Source organism: Mytilus edulis, chromosome 3 (genome assembly GCF_963676685.1).
Source record: "Mytilus edulis chromosome 3, xbMytEdul2.2, whole genome shotgun sequence".
NCBI lineage: Eukaryota > Metazoa > Mollusca > Bivalvia > Mytilida > Mytilidae > Mytilus > Mytilus edulis.
This window is the reverse complement of record NC_092346.1, coordinates 104,689,893-104,703,938: the sequence shown is the minus strand read 5'-3', so window position 1 is coordinate 104,703,938 and position 14,046 is coordinate 104,689,893. Positions and strand designations below refer to the sequence as shown.

General features: G+C 31.9%; 1 protein-coding gene across 2 annotated transcripts in view; it reads right to left on the bottom strand.

The window, feature by feature from the left end:
- Nucleotides 1-1,133: 1,133 nt before the first annotated feature.
- LOC139514719 (uncharacterized) overlaps nt 1,134-14,046 on the bottom strand; it is a 42,299-nt gene continuing 29,386 nt past the window's right edge. For both annotated transcript variants that reach the window (XM_071304321.1, XM_071304322.1), the window contains exons 2-7: nt 11,682-11,778; nt 10,361-10,605; nt 6,946-7,120; nt 5,913-6,080; nt 4,091-5,070; nt 1,134-2,455 (exon numbers count right to left, since the gene is read on the bottom strand). In XM_071304321.1, coding sequence (XP_071160422.1) covers nt 4,223-5,070; nt 5,913-6,080; nt 6,946-7,120; nt 10,361-10,605; nt 11,682-11,754 — 1,509 coding nt within the window. In that variant the 5' untranslated portion in view covers nt 11,755-11,778 and the 3' untranslated portion in view covers nt 1,134-2,455; nt 4,091-4,222. The remainder of the gene's footprint in view (nt 2,456-4,090; nt 5,071-5,912; nt 6,081-6,945; nt 7,121-10,360; nt 10,606-11,681; nt 11,779-14,046) is intronic.

Sequence of the window (14,046 nt, the reverse complement as noted above, 5' to 3'; positions counted from 1 at the left end):
ACCCCAATATTTTCCATTGTTATTGTTTATACTAATGCACCCCAATATTTTCCATTGTTATTGTTTATACTTATGCACCCCAATATTTTCCATTGTTATTGTTTATACTAATGCACCCAATATTTTCCATTGTTATTGTTTATACTAATGCACCCCAATATTTTCCATTGTTATTGTTTATACTAATGCACCCCAATATTTTCCATTGTTATTGTTTATATTAATGCACCCCAATATTTTCCATTGTTATTGTTTATACTAATGCACCCAATATTTTCCATTATTTTCCATTGTTATTGTTTATACTAATGCACCCCAATATTTTCCATTGTTATTGTTTATACTTATGCACCCCAATATTTTCCATTGTTATTGTTTATACTAATGCACCCCAATATTTTCCATTGTTATTGTTTTTACTAATGCACCCAATATTGTCCATTGTTATTGTTTATACTAATGCACCCCAATATTTTCCATTGTTATTGTTTATATTCATGCACCCCAATATTTTCCATTGTTATTGTCTATACTAATGCACCCCAATATTTTCCATTGTTATTGTTTATACTAATGCACCCCAATATTTTCCCAATATTTTCCATTGTTATTGTTTATACTTATGCACCCCATTGTTTTCCAGTGTTATTGTTTATACTAATGCACCCCAATATTTTCCATTATTTTCCATTGTTATTGTTTATACTAATGCACCCCAATATTTTCCATTATTTTCCATTGTTATTGTTTATACTAATGCACCCCAATATTTTCCATTATTTTCCATTGTTATTGTTTATACTAATGCACCCCAATATTTTCCATTGTTATTGTTTATACTTATGCACCCCAATATTTTCCATTGTTATTGTTTATACTAATGCACCCCAATATTTTCCATTGTTATTGTTTATACTAATGCATCCCAATATTTTCCATTGTTATTGTTTATACTTATGCACCCCAATATTTTCCATTGTTATTGTTTATACTAATGCACCCCAATATTTTCCATTGTTAATTGGTTTGCTCTTTTTTCTCTACTTATTAAATTTATTGTTCGTTATTCTCAATTCTATAGACCTTATTTAAACCCTCATCGGTTAAATTATTACTGAATTATATACTAGACGAAAATTCAGTGATTTTATTACGTCATACAAAGTAATTCTATTTCAATTTTAATTTTTTATCCATGATTTATATATAATGATAATACTACATAAAATAAGAATATTAAACAAGCTATTTCGTGACCTTTAGACAGAAAACTATTTTTATTCCTCCGTTAACTCTTTCTCTAGCAAAAGTATTAAACATTTGACTTTTTTATCTTTTACACAATGTTTCCCTAATCAAACCTTAGGAACAAATTAACAGAATTGGTACTGCTTTATTTCATAAAAAAAACATGTCTTACTTTAATCCATTTTCACGAATGTGACCTACCGAATTAGACTATTTATCGGATTTGTATTAACAAAAGTAACACGACGGGTGCAACATGTAGAGCAAGATCTGCTTACCCTTCCGGAGCACCTGAGATCTTCCCCGGTTTTTGGTGGGGTTCGTGTTGCTCAGTATTTAGTTTTCTATGTTGTGTCTATTATTTGTCTGCTTGTCTTTTTATTTTTTAGGTATGGCGTTGTCAGTTTATTTTCAATCTATGAGTTTGACTGTCCATCTAGTAATTTTCGCCCCTCTTTAATATACAAGTATCTTGTTATAGGTAGGAACAAATCTTACTTTGTATAGAATATGTTTTTAATGATAAATTCTCTGAAACTGACATTATCAAGATGCTTGTATTTTTGATTGACAACATGTATCTCAATAGACAGTCGGTATTCCCAAGGGTACAAACTGTCCTCCTCTTCTACCCGACTTGTTTCTTTATTCATATAAGATTGGAATCGTAAAGGAGATTTTTAGTATAAATGAAAAGAAGCAATCGCCATCCTTTACTTTTAACTAAATAATAAAAAATTACTGGTTTTGTTGAACGCATCTTTCCATCAAATAAATTATTCATAATTTATAAATTATTTTCCCTTATCAACCATCAAAACCAAAAAGCTCAATCAATTCAAACGAAAGTAAAACAAATGACATATTCCTGACTTGGAACAGGCGTTTCCGTATGTACAAATGGTGGATTATACTTGGTTTTATACCTAGCTAAACCGCTCCCTTGTATGACAGCCACCTAAAATTCCATTATACTGACAACAATGTGTAAACAAAATAAAATTTGAATATAAATATACAATTTTAAACGTTCTTATCTTTGATATATCCGACAATATTATTTTTCAAGAATTTAAATTGATTAAAAAAATAAACATCAGAGACTTGGCTGAAATTGAAATTAAAGATACATATATAAATTGATACAATAAGTAATATAACAAATGGAAAGCTACAAAGGCAGCTTGAATAACAATATTTTACATGTCTAAGGCCGTGTTCACATTGACCTAAATTCGGTGTTGTGTTAGTGTAACTCACACGTAAACTAAACACAATTGCGTTCCCATTGATAAAACTCAATGTTTACATGTAGTTTAAATCATGTTTTATCTACACACAGTCGATAGTCAATGTAGGCCTTGTGTAGGTTAAGTGTACACAAAACTAGGCATTTAGGACATTAGTTTTACCGTGTATATATTTAAGGAGGAAACTATTTTTGAGTAAAATTGATATTTTTGATAATTATTAGTATAGTTCTTTACAGAAATTGTTGTCTAAATTTTACAGATTTTTTTTGTTAAAAACAAATTCGCGTACTTTATTAACTCCTGATTAAGACTCAAAGCAGCATCATTGCCGAACCCATAAGGCAGGAACCAATTGATTTTCGGGAAGGGGGGCTATTATAGTTGAGTATAAAACATAAAGGCATGGGGGGGGGGGGCTATTATAGTTGAGTATAAAACATAAAGGCATGGGGGTGGGGCTATTATAGTTGAGTATAAAACATAAAGGCAAGGGGGTGGGGGTGAGCTATGGATTTTGTTTTGGAAACAAAAAATGTTTCCAGTTTTTGGCCCTGAAAAAAAATTTGTTTGTTTCACCCTCAGCTGCCACTATATATATATAATGCTAAAATTGATTTCGACTTGTCACCAAAATTTGTCCTGGAAAAATCAATAGCCCACGCCCCTCTACCCCCCCCCCCCCTTTTCCCTCCCTAAAAATGAAGTAAATAGTTGCTGCCTTATTCATTTGAAAAGGTCTTCCCGAATCGACTTGACGTACATAGAAATATTTGCCACTGGTCTTTACTCAAACAACGATTCACGCATAAATGCATGACTAAAAAAAGTGTGGGGTAAATGATATGTTTGTCTAGTATCTCAAATCCGTTAAATAACACTTAAAATAAATTTAAAAAAACGTGACCCTATTCTTTTACCAAATACTCCTTGGAGAAGAAATACCATTTGAAACAAACAGAAAAGATAAAAATTTAGAGATCCCTAATAACTCAATCCTTTTTTTCGGCTGTAAGCACGCTGCTGCAGCTAACGTTTTCTACTGCGTAATCGAGACATCTCTAGTATATTCAAACTACTGCAAATTATAAAAATGGCTTTCATAAAGTAGTAACCACTTAACTTAAAAAGGGGGAGGGTTATTTTTTTTTTATCTGAGTAAGATTTTTTTTTCGCGCGTACGTTTTTATTCCTTTTTTTTCGATGCTGGTGATCAAATACATTTTTTTTCAATATTTTACACTATAATGTATGGGGAAACTCTTTGATTCAGAATATTTCTTTTATCATCTGTATAATCATTTTTTTTTTATCAAATTGGGGATCGGAATATTTCCATTTCCACCCCACCCACCCTTTTGAAGTCAAATGGTTGTTCCCTTACCGCTAGAAAAATTGTTCCAAAATTTTGAATTCAGTTCTACGTAATGAACATTTAAATGACACATAGTTTACAAGTGAGAACAAATCTTATGTACAGGTAGCTAAACAATGTGTATAGATGTGAACAAATGTAATGTGAAACCAGTGCACACTTCACTAAACTAATTGTAAACATGTTTACTCTACACGGCGTTTGGTGTGAACACGGCCTAATATTCAAATATATTCTAAATCTAAAAAAAGTATATTTAGATAACAAATCGGCAAGATCACTTTTTTCATAAATACAGTACAACAAAAATAGTACTTAGCAAACCACTACAGAATATTTACTGATTGCCTTATCGTAAGTCAAAGTCCCTGCTCCTACTCATAACATCTAAGTACGAAGGTGGGGGTATTGCATTGATGTTTCTGGATGATCCTGAATGTGTTGAACTTGGTTCAGTTGACTGATCGTGACGTTGAGGAGTATTCCGCTGTATTATTTCTGTTGGATTTCTATTAGTACAACTTATTCCATGTCTGATGTCTGTGTTTTCGTCAACAACCTGGTCAATTGTAATCTGATTTGGTTGTGATTCCATAGGCCGATAGAAATCATGCGTACGGTCAAGTGGAGGTGCACTCGGATCTATTGGAGTTCTACCGTTATATCGTCTTCCATGTCTGATGTCTGTGTTTTCGTCAACAACCTGGTCAATTGTAATTTGATTTGGTTGTGATTCCATAGGCTGATAGAAATCATGCGTACGGTCAAGTGGAGTTGCACTCGGATCTGTTGGAGTTCTACCGTTATATCGTCTTCCATGTCTAGGTTCACTCGGATCTATTGGAGTTCTACCGTTATTTCGTCTTCCATGTCTAGGTTCACTCGGATCTATTGGAGTTCTACCGTGATATCGTCTTCCATATCTAGGTTCTGTATTACGTTCTATATTGTCATCAAATCTTGGATGATTTGTTCGTGATGTAACAGGCGTGTGAAAATGAGATTCATCGTTTAATGGAGGAGCATGCGTTTCAATTGATAGAGAAGTTTGGCCACTTCTAGAAGAAAGCAATTCATTTCTTTGTCCTGTAGCTCCGTTTATTCCAAGGTCAATGGGTGGATTATTTTGCCTTGCTCTCCTTAACTGAGAATCAACATTTGAAGCACTAGATAATAATCTTGACTCTATAGGTTCACCTAGAAAACAACATAGATAGTTCTTAAAAAAAGGAAATAAACTAGTGTTAAACAACGTCTTTGTCTGACGTACTAACTTTTACATGTGGTGTCTTTGGTGAGTTTTTATAACGCCTAGGTCGATCCCACTGGTAATGGACGTAAAATTCCGAAAGTGAAACCAGCCAAGTATTCAGTACTTTTGTGTTAAGTATGTTCGCTCCTGTTGTTTTTGAATTTTGGCCAGATATTCGGATCCTCTGGTTTTATCAATATCGCGCCATTAAAAATGTTGCCCACTAGCTCTTCACAATCTATATCATATATTTAAAAAAGTCACATTTAAAAATCTTCTAAAATCCTTCTGATTTTTCAATTTTTTTGAAAGGGAAAAGGTCCCAATGTCAAATGTATCAAAAATTCTAGCGTACCAAATTGTTGACGAGTTTTATGTCGAGATCGTAGCAATTACTATTTTTTGTCATTTTGCCTGCCCATTTGTAGTTTGCACTATTAACAAATAAAAAAATATATATATATATGTTTCGACAGATTCTATCTATTTGTAAAACTGTTGGTCTCTGATTCTCTGATTCTGTAGTTTGCCTAACTGATAACGATGGGTTTTTTTTTACCTTTTAGTGCTATTGGGTTGACGTATGTCCAAAACTTCTTTTCATATTGATATTGTTTATGGCTGTCACCTTTTTGATACTTCTTCTAAATATTAAACTGATGTTATACCTTAAGTAACCGGAGTTAATGTCGGAGTTATTCTCCTCATCGATTGATATATTGGTTTTTAATTTTACGTGTTCGAGAAAATTCCGTTTTATTTGAGGAGTGGGTATATTTCATTTTACCTTCAGTTTGTTGACTCTGTTGAGGTTCCTCTGACTGCCTAACTTGGATATTATTGTCAATAGTGTCCTTACTATATCGTCTTCTTCTTCTTATCAGAATAATGAGACAGGCGAATAAGACGATGATTAGTATGATGCATGTAGCCACTACACCAATCAAAATGGAACCTGAAATTATGACAAAATATATTAATGATTTAGATTTCAGCAAAATCGTTTATCGAAATGAAATGATGAAATAATGTTATTCCAAGTATGTTACAGAAAAGTATGTAACTCTTATAGGCAGATATGCTATTGATGTCATTAAATATTTATTTAACATGTATTGATCTCAAGTGGAAACTGTTTTCCAAAAAGAGAGATAAATAAAAGAAATAGTAGTACACCGCTGTTTAATTGTCATAGTCATACATCGGTTTAACTGAAACAAATCTAGGTGACAAACCAAAACTCGGGCTCAAAACAGGAGTTACAGCTCGCTAAGGCTCGCTTTAAACCTGTTTCTTAGCCTCGTACAAATACAGCTAATATTATAGATAATAAACGGTTATTGTCTATAGAAATTGCATGTGATTTAAAATTTACAATTTAACAATTTTATATTTTATAACTGATTCCATCTTTCCCTTACATATATCTGTATTAAACTAGTTAATCTTAACTAGCATAAGATTTCAAACCTATCTTTCATATTATAAAACATTTAAAAACAAAAATGTAAATACAAATTACTAAAAAAGGAATATTTACATTTAATTTTTCTATAATGACGTTATCAGCTCAAACATCGTCTCCCCCTTGCTGGTTGGCGTGATATTCCTGCTCATAAAGCCAGTATCATATAAAAATAAATGCCATTATTCAATATAAATTGAACCTTGTCAAAACAATTGAATCCAGTATGTTCATAAAACCAAACTGTCAAACCTTCTATATTTCAACATTCATTGCAAAGGTTTCAGCTTTTAAAACTTCAAATATGTGTGTCGACATTTCACGTAAACTGTTCATTTATGGAAAAAAAACATACCTTCACCGCTATTTTCTTCTATGTCATTAGAAGTTGCCTTCAATGACGTTGTTACAAAGATTTTTAACTTTGAGTTACTCTGTCGTATATCTTTGTAGTATGGTTCTAATTCAATGGAAAGTGTCTCAGATCCGCTGCAAAATGTAATAGGTAGTTTGTCATGGCAGTCGTATTTCTGAAAATGTAAATAGAAGGAGTCATTGAAGTACGCAATTACTAAAAATACAAATTTTGTAAAATATTTGTCGACAATCATCGTTCAGTATTTAAGATTTGTCTTTAAAAAAGTCAAAAGAAATATCATTATCACTTATTTAAGAGGGACTACTTCCCTTAGGTCAATAAGAAAAATCTTTTAAAAAAGACAAAAATGAATTAAACGTATGTTTTGTGAAACAATTCTGTAATGTAAATGATGAAATATTCCAGTTAATGTAATCATTTCTCATACATAACTTGATGCGTTCAAGAGAGCTATTGAGGTTAATGGTTTGGTTGAAGTCATTTATTTCAATATGTTAAAGACAATAAACGCAACAGTAGTGTATACACGCTGTTTAAAACTCATAAATTGATTGAAAGAAAAACAAATCCGGGTAATTACAAACAAAAACCGAGGGAAACACATCAACTATAAGAGGAAAACAACAGAACAACAGAAACACTGAAGTGCAACAAAAACAATCGCCAAAATACAGAGATACGGATTATTTGATAACAACTGCCATACTTCTGACTTGGTACAGGACATTATAAGAATAAAATGGTGGATTTCATCTGAATTTATGGCTAGCTAAACCTTCCGCTTATATGGCACTTTCAAAAAATATCGCTAAAATTACCAACCTACGCGACAGAAATACAATACAAACTCAAGAAAAAAGTAAAATCACAAAATACTGAACTTAGAGGAAAATCTAATCGGAAAGTCCATAATCACATGGCAAAATCAAATGACAAAACACATCAAAAACGAACGAACAAGAACTGTCATATTCCTGACTTGGTACAGACATTTTCAAATGTAGAAAATGGTTGATTAAACCTGGTTTTAAAGCGCTAAACCTCTCACTTTGATGACAGTCTCATCAAATTCCGTTATATTTACAATGATGTGTGAACTAAACAGACATAATAAATAAAATAGTCAAAATATGGGTACAGCAGTCATCATCATGTAACAATTTTAAAAGGAACAATTTAAAAGAACACAAGAACATCTATCTACAAACACATTCATTGATTCGCGTGTCTGACGTAAGAAAATTTTATACGTCACATATATTTGTCGTTCAATGTATATGTCGTGTACAAGTTGCAATTTTGTACAGGTTATAACATGTACATATCCTAAATATAGGACCATGAGAAATCAACATACTTATCATGAAGAGATAATAGACATTTCATGACCTCTATGTCTCTGAAAACGGACTTTGGTCGATCGTTCACACAGTTTTTCAACTTGTGAATGCGACGTTTTATCAGAGACCTGATAGTTTTAACCCATTCTGACAAAGTCTCCAGTTCAACTTCTTCTCGCTTAGCCCATGTTCTGGCATAGTCCTCAATGGAATCCATAATTATTTTGAAGTTATGGTTCTAATTGATGTGTTGGGGTTCTCTAAACATAGGACCATGAGAAATCACCTTTCGGGGATTTTCATGTTGAATTATGTTTAGATCCCCAGTTATAACATGACCAGAGGGGCTGTAATTATAAGGCGAGTGGGAACAGTCACATGTCAGAGGGTGTTTTAGGTTTTGTTCTAAGTCAAGGTCCTGCAATGCTTGTTTATAGTTAAATATTTTAGGTGCAATGGTTTTGGTGTAGCTGTAGGATACAATAGGTGCAGACTGATTTTGAAAATAAATAGGAATTTTAGATGTTACCTCCTTGTGATGTAGAACGTTGCAGATGTTGATTGCATCAATTCCTCTATTGGCAAAGTAAACAGGAAGGAATTCCTCTTTTCCTCAGTTAAAGGTTCCGATCTTACTGGTTTGAAACGACGGAAAAGAGCTACATCACAAATAATACTGACTAGTCTGTATATTAAAGAAAATGTATCGGTGCCTCCTTTTTCAAGTGCATAATCTTAACAGGCAGTGAAACGAGAATAGTTCTAATGTAATGTAACCCTAGTGGATGATGAAGATGTGAAAGAAGGTCATCAAAGCTCCCAGAGGGTGGTCTAGATTTGGAAGACTTTTTTTTACATTAGGCCGATAATAATGTTTTTGCCCATGACGACGTTGTTGTCGTAAGGTAGTATTAAATAAACTCATTACATTGACATGACTGCAGGCAGGACATGGCAAATGTCCTACTCTTTTGATATTATCATTGCAACCATATGGCACTGCAGTCCCTAATTCCCTTATCCAGAAATTTTCTCTTATCTTTGCGGAAAGGAGTACTTAGTACAGGGCTATTTGTTTGGTGATAAATTGTCAAAAATACATCACTGTTTGTGGAATCCTCTGCTGTCGTCAATGGAAGATGTTCGTCGTTATTCTGCGGTTTACATGTTCCTTATGTACTTTTATTCTATGTATTTATGCGTTTCTATTTGCTGACAATTTATCACAAAACAAATAGCCTGACTGAATTAAAATTTTCCATGAATAAAGTATTGTGCAAGTCCAATCAGTTAATTTAATTCAGTCGACTATACTGTACTGACAAATAAAACTTGCTAAATGTACCGAAAATACAAAATTCCAACCACAAACGATAAGATATAACACAATACATAACAGAACCAACAATAGAATAAGAAACACCATGACTAAATAATCAGTAGTATCATTAATTCCGAGATCATTTGGATATATGAGATGCAAGCACTGACTGACATATGGGTTAATCAGTGATAGGGCATTATCAAAATGTCTGAAAGTAAAATTAAAGAACTTTGCTATGTCTTTTTGTCTTTTAGAAGGTTCTGAATAATTTCTGCTTCATACGTGTACAAAACAAATCGATCAGAAGGGGTGTACAATTAAAACCCATTGGAATACCTTCTGTCTTTTGAAATATTAAGCCTCTTAACTCAAACAAATAAATTGTCGATTAAAAACTCCAGCATTTTGATAATATCGAATTGACAAATAGCCTTCGTCAGTGTTAATAATTTTAACAATTTGTCCTATAATCCAGAAAACATTCAAACCTAGTTCAATATGTGTCCAGCTTTAATATTTTTTTAATAGAGATTCATTTTCTTTGTTTTCACATGAGAAAACAGCCAATAGCTTGTTTGCACTTTGAAAACATTTGATATCAAGAAAAAATATAGTTTGAACTTGCTGCAAAAGTCAAACTCAAATATTTCTGTGATACATTGTTGAATGTTGTGCTTTTATAGATACAAATTTACTTAAAAAATATAAAGTTAGTTATGTCAAATACCTTTTGCTGGGATCGATCATTTCCACGATAAAACACCACTGCCCTGTTCAATTCGTCAAAAACAACATGACACTCGATATCAAATACAGTAACATTTGCACACAATCTATAAAGGGAAGCGTCTTGTACTTTGAATGGTAATGTGCAGTGTTTAGGGTATTGGTGTCCCGTCCAATCTACTCCAAACGTGTCATTTTGAGACAATAGGACGTGCTTTTTGTTACAGTCATTCTTATTAAATCCAACTGAATAGAAAAAAAAGTCGTTTCAGCAAGAGCTTCGATAGATACTAAATGAATTTTGAAAAGAATATCAGATTATTACATGGCATTTTTCATATCGCATGTATTATCAGCCCTAGGTTCAATATCAGCCCAAGAGCCGCATGGCTCGAGGGCTGATAATACATGCGATATGAAAAATGACATGTTATGATCTTTTTATCATATGCTTCAACAGTAGAGAAAAATAACAGATTCATATATTGATCCTTCTACGTGGTTCCCGAAAAGAAGTTGAAAGAGTAAAAAGTTCACGGACGTCGGACCCAAAATTTGATACATTCAATATGAAATCTTTCCATCATATGCCTCAACAGAGAAAAAAAAAACCAGATTTTAATATAAACGAATCGACAAAAAAATAATTCAAAAATATACATAATGAACATTGTTTGGAAAAGTCAACTTTTTTAAAGTAACTTTCTAAATTATGTTTCAGAAAAACTTAAAAAATGTATTTATTTAATATTTTTTTTTTTAAATTAAATTTAATTATTTTTACACAATATACTTTCCAGTATTCAAATAATTGTTTTGTACACTACTTTGTAATGTTTTTCACTGAAAACGTAGCATTGAGGTGTATTTTCCGGAATTTGCCGAGTATCACCGGAATGCCATGTGATAACGTTACGGAAAGGCATGTGATAACAATCGAAGCATGACATGTGATAAACTTTTCATATCAGCCCGCTAAGCACAAATTCGAAAAATATGGAAAATATTTTAATTTAATGCTATTATCATACGGTAAAAATCATATGTTATTTAGTCTAAGTATATGATAATAGTTGTTTTTTGCCAGTAAAATTTATATAATACAAACATTAATAATTATTACATCCTTTCAAGATTATATTAACTTTATCAATGAACTCATCTGATTGCTTAAGTACAGCAATGTCATTTTAAATTACCCAAAATCTTACTAATGATTTTGATGTTTTGATTTTAAGTATGAAGTACAATCTTATCTTTAAAAAAAACATTTAAATTTCATTTATTTTAACACAAGATATTTGTTTACAAAATCTACATACCTATCCGACTACTAGTCAATACTACAGGAAAAATCAGTAAGAGGAACACACTCAGTGTAACCATTGCTTCCATTGTAATTTATTAACATCTTGTAAGCTGCAAAATAAATCTACAAGAAGTGTTACCTTATTTATTATTGAAGCAGGATTGGCTGTCAAATTCAAGTTCACTGTTTTGACTCAATTTTCATAATATGTCTGTTACATTCACGCATCGTTGTAAATATGGAATTCAGGAATATGACAGTTGTTGTCCATTCGTTTGATGTGTTTTGTCATTTGATTTTGCCATGTGATTATGGGCTCTCCGATTGAATTTTCCTCGGAGTTCAGTATTTTTGTGATTTTACTTTTTATATGATACTAAAATGTATATCCAAATTGTAAAAAGTCTAAAATAAACCATTTACAAGGCATAGGGTCAATATATGCATGTACATTTCGTGTGTATTTCAGTCTGGACGCCATCTTATTAACTATCGAGTTGACCTCCGAAGACTGACGACGGTCATATAAGCGATGTAAACATATTTATATACATAGATAGCGAACTCGTGCAATTGGATTTTCTGTTTTATTTCATATTATAGGTTAAAAATATATGTTAATCATCGTTTTAACCTCTATGGGAATGAGTTTTATATCGTATCAGTCAATCAAATGATTTTCTTTGTTTCACTTTCAATGTTGACATTCTTTTCCTTTCAATAACTGAAAACGAAAAATTCATGCGTCATCCATCTCTAGCTATGGGGTTAAATTGAATATCACATGAATACAGATTCAATGAGGTCAAATTATTGACTTGCAGGTGAACAATTCATCATAGAAGTATCTTAGCTTATTTTGATAAAATTGAAGCATACTAGCTGAAAAAAAACGAGTTATTATTTCACTATTTCACTTTCATTAATGATTGAACAAAAATAAATCATATTTTAATATATCATATATCTCCTAGCTAGTTACCTTGTAATAGTTATACGCAATATGTGAAATATCAGGCTTTCACAAGTTTGGCTCTTTTCGTTTCGAATCAGGACAAAGCACAAAATTACATGCAAAGCAAAGCTACAGATACATTTTACTAATTTATAGATTCATCTTCTACTAATAGAAATGCCATTCAAACAGGGCTTATGTACCGGTTTATTTCTTCCTCTGTGATATTTTATCCTGAGGATAATTTGTCCCGGTAATTTTTTTCCAGGCATGGTATTTCACAGGTTGATTTTTTCCAGAGGAGTGAAAATCTATCTGTGTTATGCAGATAGGATGTACCGGTCTATATTTGCCGTACTATATTTCACAGAACCGTGTGAAATAGAGTCCCAATAACTACTATGTAAGTTACTCACAATCAATATACCCGACTATAATTATAAAATACTTCACAAAGGTAGACTAAATTTGCATAGTTTATCAAAGGGAGGTAATTATGAGCAATTTATATTTTAAAGAAATTAATACAATATATTTCTGAATCTATTTTATAGTGAAATTTTTCCATCAATCTTATTTATTATATATTCATTTATATAAAAAGATGACTTACAACTTAATTTTATAAGACAGATAACATTTCACTGGTAAAAACTATCCAGCTGTTAAACATGCTTTTGTTCCAATATATTATTATGCTATGATTTATCTGATTTCCATATAATCAACAACTACATCTCTGTCCCCAGACAAAACTATTTATATAGTTAAAACTATCATCATAATCAAATTCTTCTATTACTGTTAACAGTAGTAATGCAACTACATTTCTACCTTACTTTTAAATGTATATTTGTACTGAGATCTGAAAACAACTCACTTTTACATCATCGGTATTTCACTAACCTCATTTCACAGTGTAGATACTATTCTGTACGCTATCCGGAAGTCGCGATTTTCGAAGCGATGATTTCCAACTGGCTAACAGGACGGTTTTGCCTACGGTGACTTTTCTCATCATTTGTTTACACCTATATCTATAAAGTGCTTTGAACATGTTCAAGGTATGTATAGCTTCATAAATATGTGTAACTGTAACAAAAACATGCACTAGAACATAAAATTTACGTGTGCATCATACCAACTTGATAGAAAAAAGTGAAATCGATGGACAATTTTGCTCTCGTAGTACAAAGCAAATAATCGTTTATTGCAAATATTTGCATTAGTTTACAGTTAAATATATACTGTTTCAATATTCTTTTCGTATTTAAGTAGAATATTCGTATTTCCCATAAAAAATATGTTTTCCTTGAGGATCCCAAAAAAAATTACTGTACGATCAGTCTACAACTGACTGTATTCTAGAAGCGATTTCATTTTTTTTGACTGTATGACCAGTCATGATTTTGAAGAAAAAAAA